At 34.5% G+C, this 21477-nt stretch overlaps 1 protein-coding gene across 1 annotated transcript; it reads right to left on the bottom strand.

The window, feature by feature from the left end:
- Window positions 1-14014: 14014 nt before the first annotated feature.
- On the bottom strand, window positions 14015-19863 carry LOC114280826 (protein BOBBER 1). Its single transcript, XM_028223234.2, has 6 exons — window positions 19266-19863; window positions 15389-15561; window positions 15198-15246; window positions 14749-14915; window positions 14377-14460; window positions 14015-14276 (listed from the first exon to the last, which is right to left on the bottom strand). The coding sequence occupies exons 1-6, from the start codon at window positions 19642-19644 to the stop codon at window positions 14238-14240; spliced, it is 891 nt and encodes a 296-aa protein (XP_028079035.1). The 5' UTR covers window positions 19645-19863; the 3' UTR covers window positions 14015-14237.
- Window positions 19864-21477: the final 1614 nt, after the last annotated feature.

The raw sequence follows: 21477 nt of genomic DNA, 5'->3' as shown, positions 1-21477 counted from the left end.
GTGGAAGGTATGTCAAAAATACTAGCTAGTCTAGCTGTCACGACCCAGACCCGCCCCTATGGGTTTAGCACCGTAACCGGCCAGTAATCCGTGATTACCGAAGGCCTGCTTAACAGTAATGATAGTAACACAGAGTAAAGGGGCTGGCGGAAGCCAAAACAGTAAATAAAAGGTCTCCAATGAGTTGTGACAGTCTGAATACAAAAAAACTTTTATGAACAAGTCACATTTGTAACCAAAATACATTTACATATCAGATATACATACATACAAGTTAGGGATTCAATCCCTAAGCCATAACTGTACAGTAGGAGTCTATAACATCTATTACAAAACAGAAACAGAAGGGTGAATCCGAACACCCCAAAATAGCTGTAGCTTGAACGGACTGGGAACCTCGAAGTGAGGCACAATGGTTGGCTTTGACAAAACAAGAGCTAATCCGACGCTCCTAGCTCCAATCTGGTGCCTGGACACCTACATATATATATAAACAGTGAGCTAAAGCCCAGTGAATAACAGTTACGTAAAGAGGTTAAGAATGAATGTCCTTTCAGTAATTAAACAGTCATATCAGTCACTTAGAAACCATAGCAGTTATATGTGGTGCATTCCATAGCAAAATAGTATAGCAGGTCTTAACAAACCGAACAGTCAGTTGATGGCCATCATAACAGTAACAGTAGTGGTTCCAAACATGGGAACCGACAGAGATCTCTGTGTCAGTAGCAGTAACAGTAAATTGCTATCGATGCCACGAATACAGTTTACAAATAGGACAAACATTCATTCATTAAAGAATAACGTTCCAGTAAGCAGTACAGTTGATTATTCAGAAAATAATCATAATCGAACATATCTTTACAACATTGTTGCTCACAGAGCACTGGGCTATAAGCAGCTAGTGAGCGTCCTCGGGTGCCGACCCGACACAGTTACAGAACGAACACACACTAAGTTACACACTCGGGAATCAACAACTTAGTTCCTATCTTGACTCGGTGTGGTTCTACATCAATATCCTCATTAAGGTGCCTTAAACATGGCCTAGGAATGCCTAGGATGGAAAGAGGATGCAAGGATGCACTTTAAAACACTTTTCAAAATTTGCTGAAACAGGGGTCCACGCTCGAGCGTGGCTTCTACGCTCGAGTGGACATGCAGACAAAGAAGCTCTGCTCGAGCGTGACTTCCCACGCTCAAGCGGATTGCAAATTTCATGAAAAGTACTGGATGCATGCAATTCACGCTCGACGGACGCTCGACCCCCGCCCGAGCATGAGACTCAAGTCCTTGCATGAGCGTGAACTTTTTCGCTCGAGCGGACTGTAAAACACATGAACTTCTGGGCATATGCATTTCACGCTCGAGCATGACTCCTACGCTTGAGCGGAAGTGCATGTACTCAGAGTGCACGCTCGAGCGTGAAGTCCTACGCTCGAGCGTAGGTCCAAAATTTGAAATTTCCAAATTGAACCTCAAGCATAAAATTTAACTTTTAAAGTTTCAAATTCGATCCCCTTGGGCTAATTTTCTGCAAAACTCTTGGAAACTCATAGTATAACATGTCTTTGAAGATCAATTTGTAAAATCAAGCCCAAAGGTAAGCCAATTGAACACAAATTCAAAGGAAACTTGAAGAATGATGCAAAAATCATACATACATGAGTTCTCATGAACTCTAGTGTTTCAAAACAAGATCAAATGCAATGTTGAGCTTAAAATCATGATGAATTCATGGACCATAACAAAAATATGAACTTACATGTGGAAATTCTCATGAAACAACTCCAAAATTCAAGAATATGCACGTGCATGCAAGGATTAACTCTCAATTCAACATTTTAAACCAATTCTTGACTTAGATCACTAATACCATGAACCATGCAAGAAACAATTTAAACACATGAATAAGAAGATGAAATCCCTACCTTAGGTCTTGAATTCAAGTATGGAAGCTCAATTATGCAAATTCCTTTCAATTCTCCTAACTCTCCAAGCCAATTCTTGTTGAAATCAAATTCCTACCAAGTCTCTCTCTCTATCTCCCACAGTTTTGTCTAGGCGAAAGGAAGAGAAGTGATGCATCAACATATGTAAAGTGTAAGGAGTGTTGGTCTAGAATTAGGCCACTTAGTGGCAAAAGTGGTAATAAATCCAACTAATGTGATTTAACATTATTTAATTTAATTTAATTTAATCACTCCAAATCAAATTTTAATTAAACCTACCATAAAATCACATAAATCCTAATTAGCATATAACACAAACCAATTTCTGATTCGGTCGCCGATAAGACCTTCAATTCGCAATTCAAAGTTAAAACGTGAACAGATCAATCAAATGACAAACAGATAGAAATGCAAGTAAAGCAATATACTCATGCATTCGGTTCAGAATTTCAGTCAAATTAGTTACTTATCATTCTCAGTCACAGTTTAGCATTAATCAGAGGTAAGGGTTGTCACACTAGCCTCAAAGATATCCACTCCATCCATTGACATAGAAGGTGCAGAAAGAGCTCTGGTAGAAAGAAGAAATGACTACATAGGAATAGGGGAAGAATGTGGAGTATCCTTACCAGTCTCTATAGTTTTGGCTACCAGTTGGTCAAGAGAAGAAGGACTGGAGCTAGGAAAAGATAATGGATGATGGATTGGAGAGCTACCAGTACCTTCTCTACAGGAATCAGCTACCATCAAAGATGAAGTAACAGCTGGAATTTCCTTAGAAGGGGGAGGAAAAGCAAGGCTCGAAAGAGAATCAAATTGAGTAAAATCGAAAGACAAATGAGGGAGGTATGGAGTTAAGCCAAAAGAAAGAGATGCAGGAATACTTGGTTTCAGGAAGGGTATGGAAAATATAGGGCCAGAAAGTGGGAGTATTATTTGAATGGATTCCACATTTTGAGGCTGTTCAACTTCAACTGAAATTGAGGGAATCCTTATTGGAAGAGTAGGCAAAGTAATTGTTGCTGCAAAAGAAGAAATATATAATGTCAAGCCTCAGTATTGAGAATTTGAGAAAGATGTATAGAAGTGCGAGGGAACTTACTGGCTTCAAAGGTAGTGGCTATGATTGGAGAGCTGCGAAGAGTGTAGTGTCCAGCAGCTTGTTGTCTTTTTGTAACCTCTTTTTAGAGTGCATCAACGACAACAGCTTCATCCCTGAACATTTGCTGTTGTCTCCTCTTTTTAGCCCTTTGAAACACAATAAGTTCTTTAGAGTGCTCTGCTTACACTGCCTTAGCAGATGTTTCGTGGATGGGATCTCCAGTGAAATCAGCAAGAGATACAGTCATTTTCTTCCTTCTTTTTAAAGGTGTCTCTTGCTCTTGTTCTGCCTCTTCTCTTTTTGTTTCTTCTTCTTCTTCTGCTGCATGAACCACATGTGCCTCCTCTTCAGAATCAAGTAAAAGTTTTCTTTTCTTTTGTTGTTGTTGTTTGCTCCTAAGAAGGTTTAAAGCTTGGACCTTTTGAGGAGAATCTCCCTGTGAGGCACCCGCACCACGTACACCAAAGAAAAAAAATAAGTAGGGATAAGAGCATTATAAAGGAGAAAAAAAGAAAAGAAACAAGGATACATACCCTTCTTCAAGGCAGCTCGAGTAACTCTAGGAAGAGTTGAGACAGTAGGAATAGACTTTGTGGTGGTAGGCACAGGAACTGAAGTGGTAGGAGCAGTGGAAGACGTGACAACTCCAGCTCCTTTGGGCTGGCCTTGGGGCACATCTAGTACCATTAGCAGGTCTTGAGGAGGAATGGCTAAGCGTACCTCCATGTTTGCCATCCACCAGTTCTAATATCTTTTCAATATGTTACTTTAAGGAATGAAAGGGAAATACTCAAAGTCAATAAAGTCCTGGATAAATTTAGAAGTTGTTTCTTCTAATCTGGATCTTTGAACCTTCAAGTCCCTGCTGGTAAGGCTTAAATTGGTTTGGCTGTAGAGATGTATTGGGACTCCTTGTGAGAAACCAAATTATCTAGCAAATTGAGCAGTGCAATAGGGCTCCGCAATGCATTTGTAAGCTCTGGGGTTCAGAGTCCCGAGAAACAACTCTCTAAGGACCAGAATAGAGACCCATATATTCTTGTGTTGGGGTGAAGAGCAGGGCCTATCACTTAGAAAGGTCCTCAACCAGGATGGGCCAATGTTGGTAGGTTTGAAGGGACGAAAGCTGTGGAAAGGAAAGGAAGTTGGGAGTTGGTGGAAGAAAGATAAGTAAAAAGCAAAGGTAGAAGGGTAGAGTGAAACATTGGCTAGCCTCATGCCATGAGTAGTAGGATTTGGCTCTAAAAACTTAAGGTATTTAGATTGTAGCTCAATAAAATATGTAAAGAGCCAAAGCTAAAGTATCCAAAATGGACCTCCTTGATTGGCATCCAAAGGTTTCTCACAAAAAAGGGGGAACACGCTTTATATACGTGACCTAAAACGTATGGAGCTAAGACCACTTTTTTCTGTAAGACAAGGATTTTGGCAAGATGGATGAATTCTGGCATGATCCTCTGAGAAGAGGGGTAGAAAAGGAATTTGCAAACCCAATATAATATGAAAAAAAAGAATTCCCTATCAGTCACAGGACCCTCTCTTTTATTCTCAACCTTAACAAAGTCACTATAGGATGAGTCAAGAGATGGGAGGGAAAAAAGGGTTTGTAGGTCAGGAAAATCTGGTCCAATAGGGGTTCCAGTAGGGGATAATCCTAATAGATGGCAGATGTCAAGAACAGTGGGGGCCATCATCCCACATCTTAATTGAAAGAAATTAAAAGCAGAATTCCAAAAGTAAAGGGCAGCAGGTATTATGAAAGAGTCCTCCGAAATGGTAAACTTGGATAATTGGAGGGCGTAGAAAAGGAAGAGCTCTTGAAGATCCAGAGTCCTATCAAGGACAACCCGATCATACCATTCTTGCCACTCTGGTCTCACCGTGGGCCAGCAGCGATGGGGGCGGTTCATCCTCAAGCTTCCCCAATCAAGACCACCTTCATAGAGGAGGCAATGGTCTTCTAGACGTAGATATAGAGCTGGAAACTCAGTAGGAATCTCCCTGAAGATGGGCCCAAGCACATACTCTTGTTGTTCATGACATCGAGGAATGAAGATGCGTCCGTTAATGGCGCTTTTCTCACCAGCCTTATACTTCTCACACTCTGCATAAATAATCCTTTTCAAGGTTACAGATGGACTCGCACGCTCTACGACTGGTATTTTCAAGGAAGAAAAAGCCACTGATGGAGAGTTTTCTCAGAGGACGAAGTCGGGAAAGAGAGTAGAGAGAAAAGGAAGGTCAGTAGAGATGAAGGGTTTGTGCGATAGGCAAATAGGTGAGTTCAGAGTACAGAATAAAAGGGTTTTAAAACTTTCGTGTTTGAAAAATATACCCAGTCGTTTTACACGGACGAAAAGTACTAAAAGTATGGATGCGAAAGGTTTCCCTCAATATTGATAGTTTTGGAGGAAAACGCAGCCCAAATACTGATGTCAGCTTCAAATTAAAATATTTGGCTTCGAAGCCAAATTTTGGCTCCAAGATCCAATAACAAACAGCTTCGAAGGCAAAGAGTCGACTTTGAAGCACATTCCATGCCTAAGGATGTAAGAATATTCAAGTATTCGTTTACTTCAAAAGGATTGAGGGCTTGTTTCATGGTTTGTCAGTGACAATAAAATCCTTCGAAGCAAAACTTGAAATATCTTAAAATTAGAAATTGTTGTTCTAAGTGCCAAAACCAATAGTTGGTTTGATGATACACAAAATAAATCAATTTTTTTAGAGTAAAATAGTGTAGTTCTTAAAAGAGGTTTCCATATTTTGGAAAATGCAGACTGTTTGATTGAAACAAAATTAGTTGATTTAAAATCACTTGATTGTAATAACCATATGTTGCAGAACTGGATATGATCAAATCGAGGTTCGAATGGTAGAATTGATAAATTCGAAGCTCTAATTCTAAAAGGAGACCAGCGAAAGTTGTTAATTACATGCCATAAGTTAGAAAAATTCAAAATTGGGTCTTCAGTATTTCATCAGGTATGATTGAATTGAGATACGAAGGATGAAATTGTTGGTTGTGAATCCCTAAGTTTGTTTGACTTTGACAAATGGGGTAAAAACAGACCATACCAAATAATAATAAAAAATCTCTCCGTTTTATTAAGATAAATATGATTACATCAGAAGCCCTGCCTAAGCACATACTCGAGTTCATAAAAATAAGGAATATAATAAATAAAAAGATCATGGAACTTGTTCCAGTTATGGTCAATAAGCTTCTGTTCTTTCTTTATTCTGTCTTCCATCTTCTCTAGGCTAGGTTGCTGAAGTTGATATGCTCTTACTTGGTAAGAAAAGTTTTTCAGCTTTTATTTCAAACTCTGTCTTTTTCAGCCCTTGTTCTGTCTCGTCCATATCCAGGTCATCCCAGCATGCAGAATCTTTATTCTTGAAATCATCGTATTCATCAATGAGGTTCTCTGCTTCATACCCAGTATGAACTCGATTGGCTGAGATTTGGTCCAAGGATTGAGTAGTGGCGACAGAATTGTGATGCCAATGAAGGAGTAGTGGGAGTTGGTCCAAGAACATTTGAAGTTCTGCTTGGGCGATGGGGTTGAGAATATGACCCCGGGTCATAATATTGCAAGCCCATCGAAAGCTCTTGAGAGGAACATCGTCCTCAAGAACATTGAAGGGCAAATGGGAAAAGGCCGCAAGCAGAAGTTGGGCTTGCTTTCGCTGATCTTTAGTAGGAGGAGATGGAGGGTGATAGGAAGGGAGAAACTGGTCCTCAGAGAGAGTATGCCTCAATTCCTCCATCCAGTGAAGGTCTTGTGGAAGAGGAGGTGCAAGAGTTTCCATCTCGAAAGTATAGGGAAATCGGGGGCTATTAACGATGTCAAGCCAGTCAGAAGAGTAAAGTTTAGCCTTCTGAGCTAAGAATGAAGGGTTATACCCTTGTGCCTGGCATATACTATTTTCGTAGGCGTGGAAGATGTATACCACGCTACGAGTAGGTTATCTACCAAACAACGTCGGCGGTCGATGGGCACGTAAGGATAAACCACCAAACTCCGAGCCTTAGAAAGGAATTCTAGAGGATCAATGAACTCGACAAAATGATGGTTGACTCCCTTTCTTAATTCCGGCTAGCTTTCCCAACCAGAAGCCCCAGAAGAGGAAGAAGTTGCAGCTTCATCCCACCCAGAAGGCTTTGGGTTAGAAGAAGAGCTTCCAATGTCCATATTTGCAAATTTGTGAATCAAAGGATTGTGGACAATATGTTCGTAATCCAGAAGTTGATAATTTGCAAGAGCTTCCATGACTTGAATATAAGAAGGTGGGTAAAGATGGCTAATCAATACATGAAGATTCTTTCGAAAACGAACGGTATTATCAAAACTCTTCATATGCTTGATCGAGATAAGAAAAGGTCTGTTTAGCCATAAGAATTGAATTGGTCTTTTCGAATACTGAGATAGTGAGCATGTTCAAGGGATCGAAGAGGAGTTAATGTAAATGTTCATCAGTGAATGACGGTTGTGTTTCTAAAAATGCAAAACTCATGCACGTTCTAAGACGTGGGAAAATACCTTGATCCACTAATATCACCAAGTATTAGTTATATTAGTGCGAGGGGTAATGTTAGCTATATATTTTGTACAAACCAATCACGATTTAACACGTGGCAGGATAAGGACAAAACGGGAAAGCAATTCAAATCTTCAATCATAATCATGCACGTGGCAGTTAGTATTGATTTTTGTAGATCTACGTAGCACTGGATCAGCAAAGAAATGCAAGTTGACGTGGCTTCAACGGTTATTCATATTTAAATTCAAAATCGAGAGGGAGACCTAACTGCAGATATGGCATAGTGGAGCTAACTATAAGGCAACACGATCAGCAATCATGGAAGCATGGTTCAACGGTTAGAAATACAGTTTGACGATTGCCATTGAGAAATATAAATAGCAGAAAAGGCTCCAGAAAGAAGCCCCCAGACTCAGATCCAGAAAACCAATTTATATCTACTTTACTTTATATTTCCAGTTTTTTACATTTCTTGTTCTTTACATTTCTGTACTTCAAATTTCTACACTGCACTTCGTTCATAGGAGTAGTTTCAAGTAGATTGTTATTGTAAACGTCTACGAGACTGATTTGGATCTCTGTAAGTCTTTCATTTTACTTAATAAAATATTACAAGTGTCCGTCCTTTAATTGTTGTTTACTTAATTTTTCCTAAACAATGCCACCAGTAAAAGTCCAGGCTGAAAGAACTAAAACACAATCGTCTGATAATTGGTTGGCAATTAACATTCTGTAAGGACTGATTGATCCTTACTGGCACGCTCATAATTACAAATATAACCTTCGAAAGGCAAAAAGCCAACAACTCCTAAATCATCAGCATTACATGTGACAGTGGAGCATCGCAAGAGAATTTCCACCTCGACATGTAGTTGTGGAGCTTTCTAGTTTTAAAAAAGTATTTTTAATTTTTTAATTTTTCATATTTTTTATTTTTAGTAAATTTTTTTTATAATTTAATTTTTTTAAAGATATTCCTAATTTATATATACTTAAAAAGTAAAATATGTGTAAAGAAATTTAAAAATAAAAAATATATATGAAGTACGAAAATGTACTTGTTTTTTGTTTTTGTATTTTAGTGTTTAGTATTTTTTTTTTTAAAGAAATCTTTACAATTTTAAGTGCATTTATATTAAATAAATCTAAAAAATAAAAAATGAATTAATTAGAATATAAAATAAATACCAAAAAACAAAATACTCAAAACAGAATCTTGAGTCTCAAAACTAAAGAGAACGAAAGTTTGGAGGATACAGGCCCTGAGGAATTTATTAGGAAGGGCATGTCAGTGGTTTAAATTGCATTTGTGCCCTTGTCGTCATGTGTGTATGTATAGTTCCAGTCTAGGCCTTATTCATTGCCCATGCGCGAGATCATACATCATCAGATGTCATTTTGAGAAAATAATTAAAAGTTATTTTTTTTATTTTATTTTATTTTTATTTTTTTGTAAGAGAGGGAAGTGGTTAAAATTAAAAAGTGACTTTTAATTTACTTTTCAAAATAAGCCGATATATAAATAAATAAATATATATATATATATATATATAATTTATATAAACTGATATGCCAAAATAATATTCATTTATTTTAAATCAAAAGATTTATAAAAATGATTTGTTGTTTCAAAATTACCATTAATTAATACACCATTTTGATAAAAAAAATTTATACAAAAATTTTATTTGTAAATCACTTTCCTAAATTGTCATAACCAATTTTAATATCCCATCTTGGACTTTTTTATGATGTGTGACTAGTGTCTTCTTGTGCTCCTTGTCACATTATAATATTGATATTTGTGACTTGTTTTCTTGTGTAAATCATTTAAAAAGCAATAAATAAATAAATAAATAAGTGCTTTGATTTGGTGTTGTGGTCCAATACTATTGATAGGGTGGAGGAGAAGGGAATGGGTATAGAGCACAAACAGATTCAGAATTATCATTATGGAGGTGTAAAAATATGTTTGAGAGTGTAAATTCTTATAATTTTAAATTAGTTTAAATTTTTTAATATAATATTTGATACTTTTTTAAATTTTTAAGATGGAGTCACCTTTGCCGTACCCTAGATCCATCCTTACATGTCCATCCTCACAGAGGATTTGCATTAGATAGACAATGCTCTACTAACTTTGATTTAACTGTTATATACATGACCTTTCAAAAATGAAACTTGTATGCCAGTAAGACATGAGACTAAATTGAAATGCATACTTACAATAATATTTATGATTATATCATATTAAGCTACAACATAAGACTTGAAATCCCTTGTCTATGATGTACCCAAAAAAGAAATCCCTTGTCTAGGTTCTAAATTTCTGGTTCACCCTCCTAATACTGTCATGTCCTAGTTTGAATCCAAAATTAAATTATAAAACTTCCTTTATAATTAAGAAATAAACAAATTGCATTAAATTTAAATTATGACAGCTTAATGGTACTAAAAAATAAGATTTAGAATTCAGAGAGAATGATGACAAATGATCCGAAGTCATAAGAGACAATAATGTTGACATGAAATAATTAAGGCAATGACCAACAAAAGAAGAAAAACATTAATCAAAGTTAAGACATTCAGTGTCCATAGAACTTGCACAATAATACACTCAACACTTTCACTAGAACTTTCACAGGAAAAAGAGCAGAGCATTATGGCCAATTATGCAAAAGCAAAACCATAATTATAAAGTTACACAAATATATAAGTCTCATTTACTGCACCAATTAATATCATCAAATCAGGAACTTGTTAGGACTATCGGGGGTGTTTGTTTGGATTTTTTTGAGTCAATTTATAGCTTTTAGCTTTGAAAAAATTATTTTGGACTGTTCAGTTAAACTTATTTCAAACAGTTTCTGATTCTAACAACTTATTTAACTTAAAAAAACTGATTCTGAGAAACTGTTCACTCCTTATTTTTGATTATCAGCTTCTGCTATAAACATGTTAATTTACGATTATACTCTTAGATTTTTTTATTTTTTTATTTTTTTAAAAATAGAAAAAGATCCAAATGGACTATAAATTATTATTATTTTTTTTTATGAGAAATGTAGACAACTAGTGAATAACAAAAAATAAAAGTTAATTGAAAAAAACTACTTCACAACTTATTTAACAAACACTACTCAGTAACTTAAATCTATAATCCAACAAGTACACTAAATAGATAAACAACTTCTGATTAAAGTCATAATTTATAATCTATTAAGTTATAATCTATAATTTATTTTAACAGTTACATCAAACGCGGCTGTCATCAATTTTAGGTCAGTTAAAGTTTGCCCACCACAACGTTCCCACACACATCATAAGAAATTATTAGGTGGTCTAAGAGTATAGTCAATTAGTGTTCGATAACATTGTGATTAGTTAGTGAATTAATAAAGTGACAGTATTATTCAAACACAATCGAGTAATAAGAAATCTAACCAACAAGAATAATGTAAATACATCACATAATGTTATGAAAGCTGCTGCAGACCCCCAGTGAGGCAGCGAGCCCCCACTGGCTGAAACCTAAAAAAAAAAAAAAAATAAAATAAAATATTTTTTTTTTTATCCAATCATATCACGCCACCTCACTGGGGGTTGGGGGTCGACCCCCAGTGGGGGTCCGAAGCATTTTCATAATGTTATATCTGGACCAACTAATAATTTTCCCCACATCACCCTTGAATGTGACAGAGAGGTGCCTATGCAATCAACCAGAGATGATTGGGGTCAGTGGAAAAACTAATCCTTCATTTCTTGAACATTTGGTTGTCAACAACAGACAACTAAGAAAAAAATGGAGAAAAAATATTTTTTAAATATTATTTATAATTTAAAATGTATATAACATCATATTAAGTTGAAATTTACATTCACCAAACTAAGACTATTCATATTAGGATTAATGTTTAATGAAATATAAATATATAAATATATATATATATATATATTCATATTACAAAGGAACACATTTGAGAATTGGCCTTTTTAATAATTTTTTTACTTCTTATAATTAAAAAAAATGCAAAAAATAAGGAGAATAAGTTGAGAAATGTAATAATTTTTTAACTTTTTGATAAAAAAAATCTTGTTCATGTTTAATGGAGAATTTCATGTGCTAACTGATAAGTTACCTAACATACAATCTTTCTTCTTTATTTGGACTTATGACTAATTGTATAAAATATTAAACACTAAGCACAACACTGACTGAGCTAAATTTAAATCTACACTGCATATTCATGTTCGACTTGTTAAATATGAATCAAGCAAAGTTTGAATGACTTATTGCTTGGCTCAACGAGCATATATACATTATTAAAAATTAAGCTATCGCATTTGGTTTCTTAAAAACTCAGTCAAGATCTGCTCGTTATGTAAATAAGTTAATCTTGAACTTATTTTGAAGCTTTATAAATTTCAACCGAAACTTAAACAACTTAATACTCAACTTATTTGCGGTTTTAAGTCTAAGAACATGCAAATAAATTACCTTGTAGTAAATTATTATCTACTTGATAGCTTGTTAATTTTCTAGGTCTAGAAAGATCTGAAAAACAGTGACAACTCTTGGGGAGTATTACTAACCTCATGGATCCAACCATCAAAATTGGACAATATTGGTGGTGCTAAAAAGAAACGTCCCCTTTACCTTTTTTAGGAAAAGGATGTGTGAGAATGACCCAATGTGGCAATTGATGGGGCACATATTGTCCAAAAGTAGTTGAATTGAGAACAATTTTAAACTTTGAAGTGAGGGGTGTTAATGTGTGTATTTGTCCTCACTTGCCTAATTTGTCCTTTTTATTGGATTATTGGATTCCCATCGAGGAGACACCCTTCAACATACCCACTTAGTCAAAGACAAAAGGTCATCTCATCTTGATTGATTTACAACCGTTTAATTATGTTTTACATTTTTCATATTTTAAAATATTCATATAATTTAATAATTATAAATTATAAATAAATTGAAGTAAGGAGAGAAGAAATTTGGGATCAAAAATTTCTGACATAAAAATTTTATCTCAAATCCCTCATCACTCTATCCAAAAATATTCATAATTGACAAATTATGTCTCGAAAAACTTCATGCAAATTCTTATCTAATCCAATAATTATATATAATTTGTTATAGAAAAGAGAACACATAATTTCGAAATAGAAAGAATTGGCCCACCATGGGAGCTGCCATGACTACATTGCATGCCTGACCTGACCTGAGGGATGTGTGTGTGGTGCCTAGTGCCACATGAGTAGTGTTACTCAAATGGATTTGTCAGTGGAGATTAAAAAAATATAAAAAATTAAATAAATTAATAAGATAAAATATTATATTTAAATCATAATTATTTTATTTTTTTTTCACAAAAATCATATAAGTCAAAAAATATTTGCCAAATGAACTTTTTAATCCCAAATTAAAAAAAAAAAATTCACAACTCCAAAAAACAAACTAAATTTTTTTTTCCAAATGACAACGTAAGAATAAGATCCCCTTCCATAATTATTCTTTTACTAATCTTACAGTGGTTAAATTTGAAAACATATATTCATAAATCCCTCTTCACTTTCTTATTTCACTTTCTTATATTTCATTTTATCCAAATTATTCTCTTACGTTCCAAAGTCCTATTAGGAACATAATTATCATAATATCCCTAATAATAATAAGATTAAATGCACATTAATGTTAAAATTAACGGTATGAATGTTCTGTAATATAAACATTCTCATTATCAAAATGCTCACATATAAATATTCAGACCACCAAATTACTAAGGGTTCAAAAAATATTTGTAAGAATAAAATTCTTCATAAAATATCTTAAATATAACAATTAAAATATGATAAATCAAATACCCAAACAATATAACTTATTAGAATATAAAAATATATTATGAACTAATTGAACTACAAATCCTAGAAAAAAATTCTTAATAAATTCCCCTCAACTTTAAGATATAAAATCACTGTTAAATCATCCAATAATTATGTTTTAAGGGGTCTTAAACTACCGTCGTCCCATCAGGATTTTCTAGTCTCAGTACTTCTGTGCCGCACTTTGCTTCTTTAAAATGGCCATACATGTACTTAAAAAAACACCAACCACCCTTTTTCGGTTTACTTGTTAATTTTGCCACCAAAAAGAATAATAATGCTAAGGTAACCGAGCACTGTTATATAATAACCAAGGTTATGTTTGTTTAGGCAGATTAGAATTCTTAAGATTAAGTCCTAAGTCCTAGGTTTATCAATCCTTTTGAATTGCATAACCTATCTCATGTTTAGATTAACTCCGGATCATAAGGTAAGATTGATAGTCCAAATCTCTTCAGCGCTCATTTTATACCCCACCCCCTATTGGTCTTGTAACATCAACATGGCAATTTCATAAGAACCCAAACAATTTCCAAAAAGCAAAGCTAATATATATTAATATGGTATTTAAATGACTGTACCATCAATCCCATCCAACCAACAAACTGTTAACCAAGTTATCTAAACAAAGTTGCCATCCAAAAAGTAACAAGACCAATCTCGGTCCAAAAGACGGGCAAAGGAGACACTCCATTCCATCTGAGACAAACATTACCGAAAAGCAGCAGGTTCTTGATGCGAAGGAAGGATTTTTAACATATTTTTGCCCCTCGGAAGTCCATCTCGGGATGCTGCATTAATCCCAAAAAGAAGTTTAGTTAACCAATCTTGAAGTGGTGAGAGAGAGAGAGAGAGAGAGAGAGAGAGAGAGGGAGTAATTTAAGTGCTCACCTCAGCCATGAACTTCTTGAGAAGCTCTTGTTTCTGCATCTCATCACTTGTTGGAAGGCCCATGGTCTTCTGTCGCTGGTCAAACTGCAAAGGAACACAAAGGCAACAAAATTGGAAATCAACGACAATGAAGTTGAAAACAACCCACCAATGATAGTCATAATTGTAAACAAGGGAAAAAAGAATACCATATATTGATAATACAGCTGTTTGACATGATAAGAATGGGTTCAAATGGTTTTCTTATAAAGAGAAAACATTGATCAGATCATATAACTAACAAACCATGCACTATTATATGTTTTCATACTGCACAAGTTTTTCCCATTCATAATAACCCCCGCGCAGAGGTGAAAGGCATTAGTGACCTACCATCATTTTTTCCACAGTGGACCGTGTTTCTGGGTCCAGATCAGACAGCTTGCTGCTTTCCGGTTCCACCTTTTGAGTATCAACTTCAGGATCACCTTTTACCAAACTTTTCCACCATTCCATTTGGTTCTGTTTGGTCAGAAGTACAGAGATGGATTTCTGATCCTCTGCATGAAAATATTGGTTTTCATTAAAAGGATAAAAGAAAAGAAAAGAAAAGTAAATATCAACAACAATCCTGACAGACTAGGAATCAACAAAAAAATGTGCATGCAAGCACATTATTTGGAGGAGAGAATCACTAGGTTCATAGCATTCCTCAGGAAACCACTGACCGTTCCTGTATGTTAGCAGCTAAAAACAGGCACTTATTAGCCTGTCTGACAATTGTGTCTGTGCACACACATTGCACATGCAATTTCTTGGTGAAAGTCTGTGTATGAACATACCTAAGCTCCAGAAGCAGTCTTCAACCTTGATAGACTGAAACAGTTCACCCTGCAAGCAAGCAAGATGATAAGTGGTCACTGGTAAGAAAAATTTTCTCAAGCCAAATTCAGAGTACACAAATTTCAAAATGATGGTACTGCACAACTGCCAAACAAATATTTACGAATGAATCGAAAAACTTAAAACTTACATCAATTATTGGAGGTTGACCCTTAAGTCCAACTTTCAGATGGTTCTTCTTCATCTCACATGCAATCTCCCTCGATTTTGTTCCAGGAGGGACTGGAATATTAATGGTAACTTCTTGCAAGGTTTGAACCCAAGAGTAGTTATCCAGATCAAGACCATTGCCTTTATTGGGAGCTGGTAAGATATTTAAATTGAAATGTAGTATAAAATGTTAGTTAAACAAAAATATCATCTCATAAGATAAAAGTATAAGCAAGAGTCCACATATTGCCTGATGATGATCACACCATCTTCACAGAAATTAAACTCACAATTCTTACCAAATGAGATAAGTTACATGGGGAAAAACGTAATCACTTCAGGTATCTTATGGCCACCTGAAAGCCATTAGACTTTGCTATGATGTGACAAATGAGTAACGACAGGTTTAATGGAGATGAAAACACTGACTTGTCTTGTAAAGTTATCATAAGCAAACAGCTTTGGCCTAACATATAACTAATTTGACAACAATCTAAAATTCATTTAACCTTTTCAACTACTTTCAAAATAAATTTGGGTACAGAAGTAGTAGCAGGAGCAAGATTTTACTTCAACCATGAACATAAAAACTCACACATCAAAAGTTCACTGCTTGTCAACTTCTTTGTACAACCCCTTGTTGCATCTATGAATAGGAAAAATAATGTGCTACTATATTTTTATTCAAAGCTATAGAGACAACTCATGCATTAGAAGTATGCAGAGTCCCTTTCACCAGGCTGCCACACTTTACACCACGTCTAGGAGTAAGAACCATTCCACACTCCGTCTGCCCTAGATCCAGATTGATCCATGCTCCAGATACAACTGATCTGAAACTCTCAGCCTCCTTATAAAATCTTTCATAGCCAGTATTCAAAGACTTGACGAAATTACCATATCATGTTAATTTCATGCCACCCCAAAATTTTTGGCATTTTAAACCCAGTTTAAAATTTTCTATGCAATGTTCCAGTACCTCGTGCTACTATTTCATTGCTCTTATGATTGTTCAGATTGTCATCTCAATTATAACATTTTCTAAAGTTCATTTTGCTGATGAAACTCTATACTTGCAATAAGAGTACATTCACTTAAGCCTTTCTACTGATTTGTCAATGCATTCCTAAAATAGTAAAATATCATACTTGTCAATGCATTCCTCAAATAGTAAAAAATCATTCATCAATATAGCCGCAATGAATGATGCTTCGCAGAGGCTAAAATCTACAAAGAACCAAAAGAACAAAAATGTGTTCAACTAAGGTAGTTTTTTTATAAAACAGAAAACTCAAAATTAAGTACTGAAAACTAAAGTTCAAATTTTTCAATCCAAAAAACAGTTTGGAATGTATTGAAACTTAAGCACTGATTTTAATTAAGTTATTTGATATGTACAAGAAGCTAAAATTTGAAATTGACTCATTTTCTAATTTTTCTATTTAACTCTTTATATTGTGGTTGTCGGTTGATTGTGAAGTGTGTCAGCGGTGGTGATCGTGGGTGATATAGTAGGAGTAGGGGTGGTGGTGGAGTGATGGAGACAACAAAGATGGTGTGGCAACACTAGTGATGGTGGCGGCAACAATGGTAGTTGTGTGGTGTTGCGATGGTACTAGCAGCACCACTAGCATGGTGGTGATAATGGCAGTGTTGTGGAAGTGTTGGTAGTGGCAAGGGTGGTGCAAGTAGCGACGACGATGGTGATTGTAGTGGGCAAGAGTGAAGGCAGCAATGGTTGTGTTGATGGTAGTAGGATGGGATTGTAGTTGTGACACTAACAAAATAGCATTGCTTTACTAGTTGTACAACCAAGCAGGAAAAGCTAGTATGGCTTGGGCCGATTGTGTAAAACCATCTTGTTGTAGAGGCGTAGAGGTAATGCTGGCAATGATGATGGTGGTCGGTGGTGGTAGTGGTGGTGGTGGTGGTGTGGTGGTGGTGGTGGGATGCTGGTGTGCAACTCAATGGTGTCATATGCATGAAAGCTTGGAAATTAGCATTCAACATTAATTAAGAAATCACTGAATACTTAATTTTAAGTTCTGAAATTTGGTTTATTAAACACCGCGCTAGAACATTATTTATTTCTCTCAAAAACTTTTCCCATCGCATTTTTTCTCATTTTTTTAAGTGAGAAGATAATGAAGTTTCTCATAAGAGACATTATACTAGTGATTGCAACAGATTCAAAGATTCTGGAGTGTAGCAGGAAGAGGGAATAACTAAGAAAATTTGCTCAATCCTCAATAAAATACACATAATTCCACTATTAATTTCTTCACATTAAATCACGAATTCTTATTCAACTAAAAAAAACAAGGTCATATATAATCCCTCCAATCTTCTTATCTACAGTTTCTGAAGTCAGAATTGAGAAGAATGACAGGTATATATTTATCATTAAAAAAAATTTAAGAACATGTGCCGTAGATGACATTAAATGTTCTTTCACACACATCATAGTAAACAAAACACTTAGGCCACCTTTACAGATAAAAAGTGATGTGGCAGATTGAGGTATTTAATTATTGTAGTTGTCTTGCCTAAAGAAAGTAGAAGAAATACAAACAAATAGTCATGATGTACCGCATAAATTTTGGTGTATGTGATTTTTTTGTATTCCAAAAGTGTTATATATATACTAGTGGTCGACACATGACGTGTGTGCAACTTGAAAAAAAGTAATATTACAAGAATAATGACAAAGAAGAATTCACACTTCATATGTACTAGACTCATGGTTTCTGTTTCAAGTCTCATCCTCCTCTATATATAATTTTACACAAACACCAACTATAGGGGTAATTTGGAAAAACCCAAAACAAGAGACATAAACACATGAGAAGCTTCACTTTATAATTGTTTTTACACAAACACCAACTATATGAGTATTTTGGAAAAACCCAAAATATGAGACATAAACAACATGAGAAATAATAGTGTAGAAGATAGAAAATAGATGCGTACATATATATATATATATATATATATATTTTTGGTGTAGATAATGAAAGCTTCTCTCCCATCTATGCCTATTCTATTTCCATTAGCTCTATAAAAAAAATATATTACAAAAATTAAAAACAAAATCCTGTTTTATTGAGGATGTATAACTATCAAACGTATGCTTCAAAGAACTTGCTTTCTTTACTTGCATTATCAACTTCTTTGGACATAACCATAATTTGACGCACATAGTAGATTAGAGAAAACTAGGGCAACCAATTTTCTACCTTGTCTTGACAACCAAACAACATAAATAAAATTTTGGGTAAACTACCAATAAGTCTTACTAGTTGAACTTAATTCTCATCAAATTCTATTGAGAATAATTACTAGTAAAATCATCCTTAAAAATAATTTTTTGTAACGATCTTTTACATGTTGCTAAAAATTGACATGACTTTTTTTTTTGTAATGGGTTTTATAAGTTATCGTTAAAACTTACAATAGTGACATTTTTCTGTAACGAAAATTTTAAACTATCACTAAAAGTTAAAAATTAGAGACACTTCTTTTTGTGACAATTTTTTAATAAAAACTAATAATTAATGATATTTTTTGTGACAAAATTTTTAAACTATTGCTGAAAATTAACAATTAGTGACATTTTTTTAATAGTATTTGACAAAAATGTCACAGGCCCCCTAAAATTTTCTACTATTTTCCCCACTATCTCAAGAAGCAAACAGACCAGACAAGCTACTTTAAACTAAACTCTATAAACCAAGAACATATTCATATTCAAATTCAACTCAATTTCATCATTACGTACACAAAAATGAAAAAAAAAATAAATACAAATATACATAATAAATATTAATGGGGCAAAATCCAAGATTCAAGAATACTACCTCGCTTGCCGTCAGTCTCCTTCCCATCCTCCGCCATCTCCTCTTTGTTCCCCTCCTTCCCTTTCACCGACCGTGACGGCGACGCCTGAGCCTCCTCCTTGGCTATTTTCTCAGCCTTTACGCTAGCCTCAGCCTTCTCCATCTTCTTCTTCCTCTCCTCCGCATCAACTTTCTCTTTCACATTTCGAACCAACGCGTTGACATCTCTAACAACAGAGTCACTCTTGAACAGATCAGATTCCCGAGAAACAAACTCAAAAACGGTCCCGAGAAACCCTAGAGGGTTCGAAGGATCGAACTCAGCGTTGAATTTCTTTGTCGAAGACGATGGCTTTGGAGTATGCTTTTGATCGTCTTCGCATTCAGTGAGTATAGCCATGGATTCTCAGAGAGTGAGAGAGACTCGGAATTAGGGTTTATGCGAAGAGAAGGGGTTTTCTTTTTTTTTCTTTTTTGGGTCTAAACTTGGAGAGCGGGTTTGTATATATATATAGAGGACCAAAGTTGCAATTAAAGAAATATATATAGATCCATAAGATACGGTAGATGGTTCTAGAAAAACATCTTTGATCATAATTTGCATAATGGGGCTTGAGATTATCCATATTACCAAGTCATCAGAATGTCTAGTGTAGTCTAGATTGTAGGGGTGAGCAGCGGATATATCGATCCGCCAAAACCGACCGAACCGAACCGATCCGCCGCATTTTGGACGGATGCGTGATGATGAGCGGACGGTTGCGGATTGATTTTCTCCAATCCGCCAATTTGGCGGACGGATGGCGGATTTGAGATTTTTTGGCCGCAACCGAACCGCCAAACCGCCAAATCGCGAGCACCTGTAGTAATTTATAAGACTTTGTATTTTCAATTTGTTTAAATATTATGTTTGTGTTTTCAATTGAAAAAGAGTTTAAATATTCTGTTGAAAAAAAGTTTTCAACTTGAATATATTTTTGAATTGAAAAAAATAAACATATTATTCATCTATATTTTTTAGTTTTTAAATCTAACTCTAAAAATAATAAATAAAAAATATGATATATGCTGGTTGGTTTTTGTTTTCAAAAACATATGTAGATGTAACAATATAGAAACATTCAATCTCTACTACTGCTCTTTTATGGTTTTGGTGGTTTGAATTGTTATTATATTTTAAGAATCACAGATTGTAATACTTTATAGGGATGAATCATGCTGTAATTGTAATATGTGGATGAAGCATACAGTGATCGTGATATTCTGAAGTTTCAAACTTTCTTTCTTTGGATAAGGCATACAGTGATTGTAATACTTTTTTAAGTCATTGACTGTAATACTTTTTTTTTTCTTTTTTTTTTTAAGGAAGTGCACAAGTTGAATTATGTTGAAAATTTATAAAATTTTAAACCGCCAAACCGATTCGCATCCATCCGCCAAACCGCCAATCCGCTCAATCCACATCCGCCGGATTGGCGGACGGATGCGGATTGATTTTCTTCAATCCGCCAATCTGGCGGACGGATGGCGGATTGGAAGTTTCGTGGCCGCAACCGACCCGCGCCCACCCCTACTAGATTGTAAAGAATAATCGTAAATAAATGTTTATAAATATTAAAAATTATAATTACAATTTTTTTGTATGAATTTATAATAATTTTTTGAAATAACTACTGAATAGTAATTTCTCTTAGAATAATTGAGGATTTGTCTAATTTAGATGTTTTTATCTATTTTTTAACTTAAAAATAAAAACATGTTTATTCTCGGCTGGGAAAAAAAAATATGTAAAAACAATTAGAACAATTATAATATAAAAAAAAAATCTTAGAGTTTAATCATTGTAATGACATAAACCCTAACTTTTTAATTTTATCAATTTAAACTCTAATTTTTTATTTATTTTCAATTTAAATCATTCGCTTATTTTCGCTAAGCAAAATCAGTTTTAATTAATAAAAATAGATATATAGTTTACATTAAAAATAAATCAAAATACTGAGATTTAAATTAATAAAATTAAAATTTTATTTAATTATAAGGGTCAAATCTTGAGATTTTTTTTTTTTTTTTGTAAATTTCTAAAAGTTTTGAAAACCTATTCAACTTTTTTATTGATAAAGAGAATATATTTTTTTAACATTTATTGTGTGATTATTAAGTACAAATTTATGAATAAAGAGATAAAATGATAATCATTAATAACTTAAACGTCGAGTTTGGCAAGTTGCCA

The sequence above is a fragment of the Camellia sinensis genome, chromosome 8, assembly GCF_055761805.1.
Source record: "Camellia sinensis isolate YWXY chromosome 8, ASM5576180v1, whole genome shotgun sequence".
Taxonomy (NCBI): Eukaryota; Viridiplantae; Streptophyta; class Magnoliopsida; order Ericales; family Theaceae; genus Camellia; species Camellia sinensis.
This window is presented reverse-complemented; position numbering and strand designations above follow the sequence as displayed.

Coding starts and splice junctions, on each gene's coding strand:
- LOC114280826 (XM_028223234.2), bottom strand. CDS start 19,644: ATGGCTATACTCACTGAATGCGAAGACGATCAAAAGCATACTCCAAAG. Junction 15,562..19,265: donor GGAGACTGACGGCAAGCGAG/GTAGTATTCTTG, acceptor ATATCTTACCAG/CTCCCAATAAAGGCAATGGT. Junction 14,461..14,748: donor CCACTGTGGAAAAAATGATG/GTAGGTCACTAA, acceptor GTTCCTTTGCAG/TTTGACCAGCGACAGAAGAC.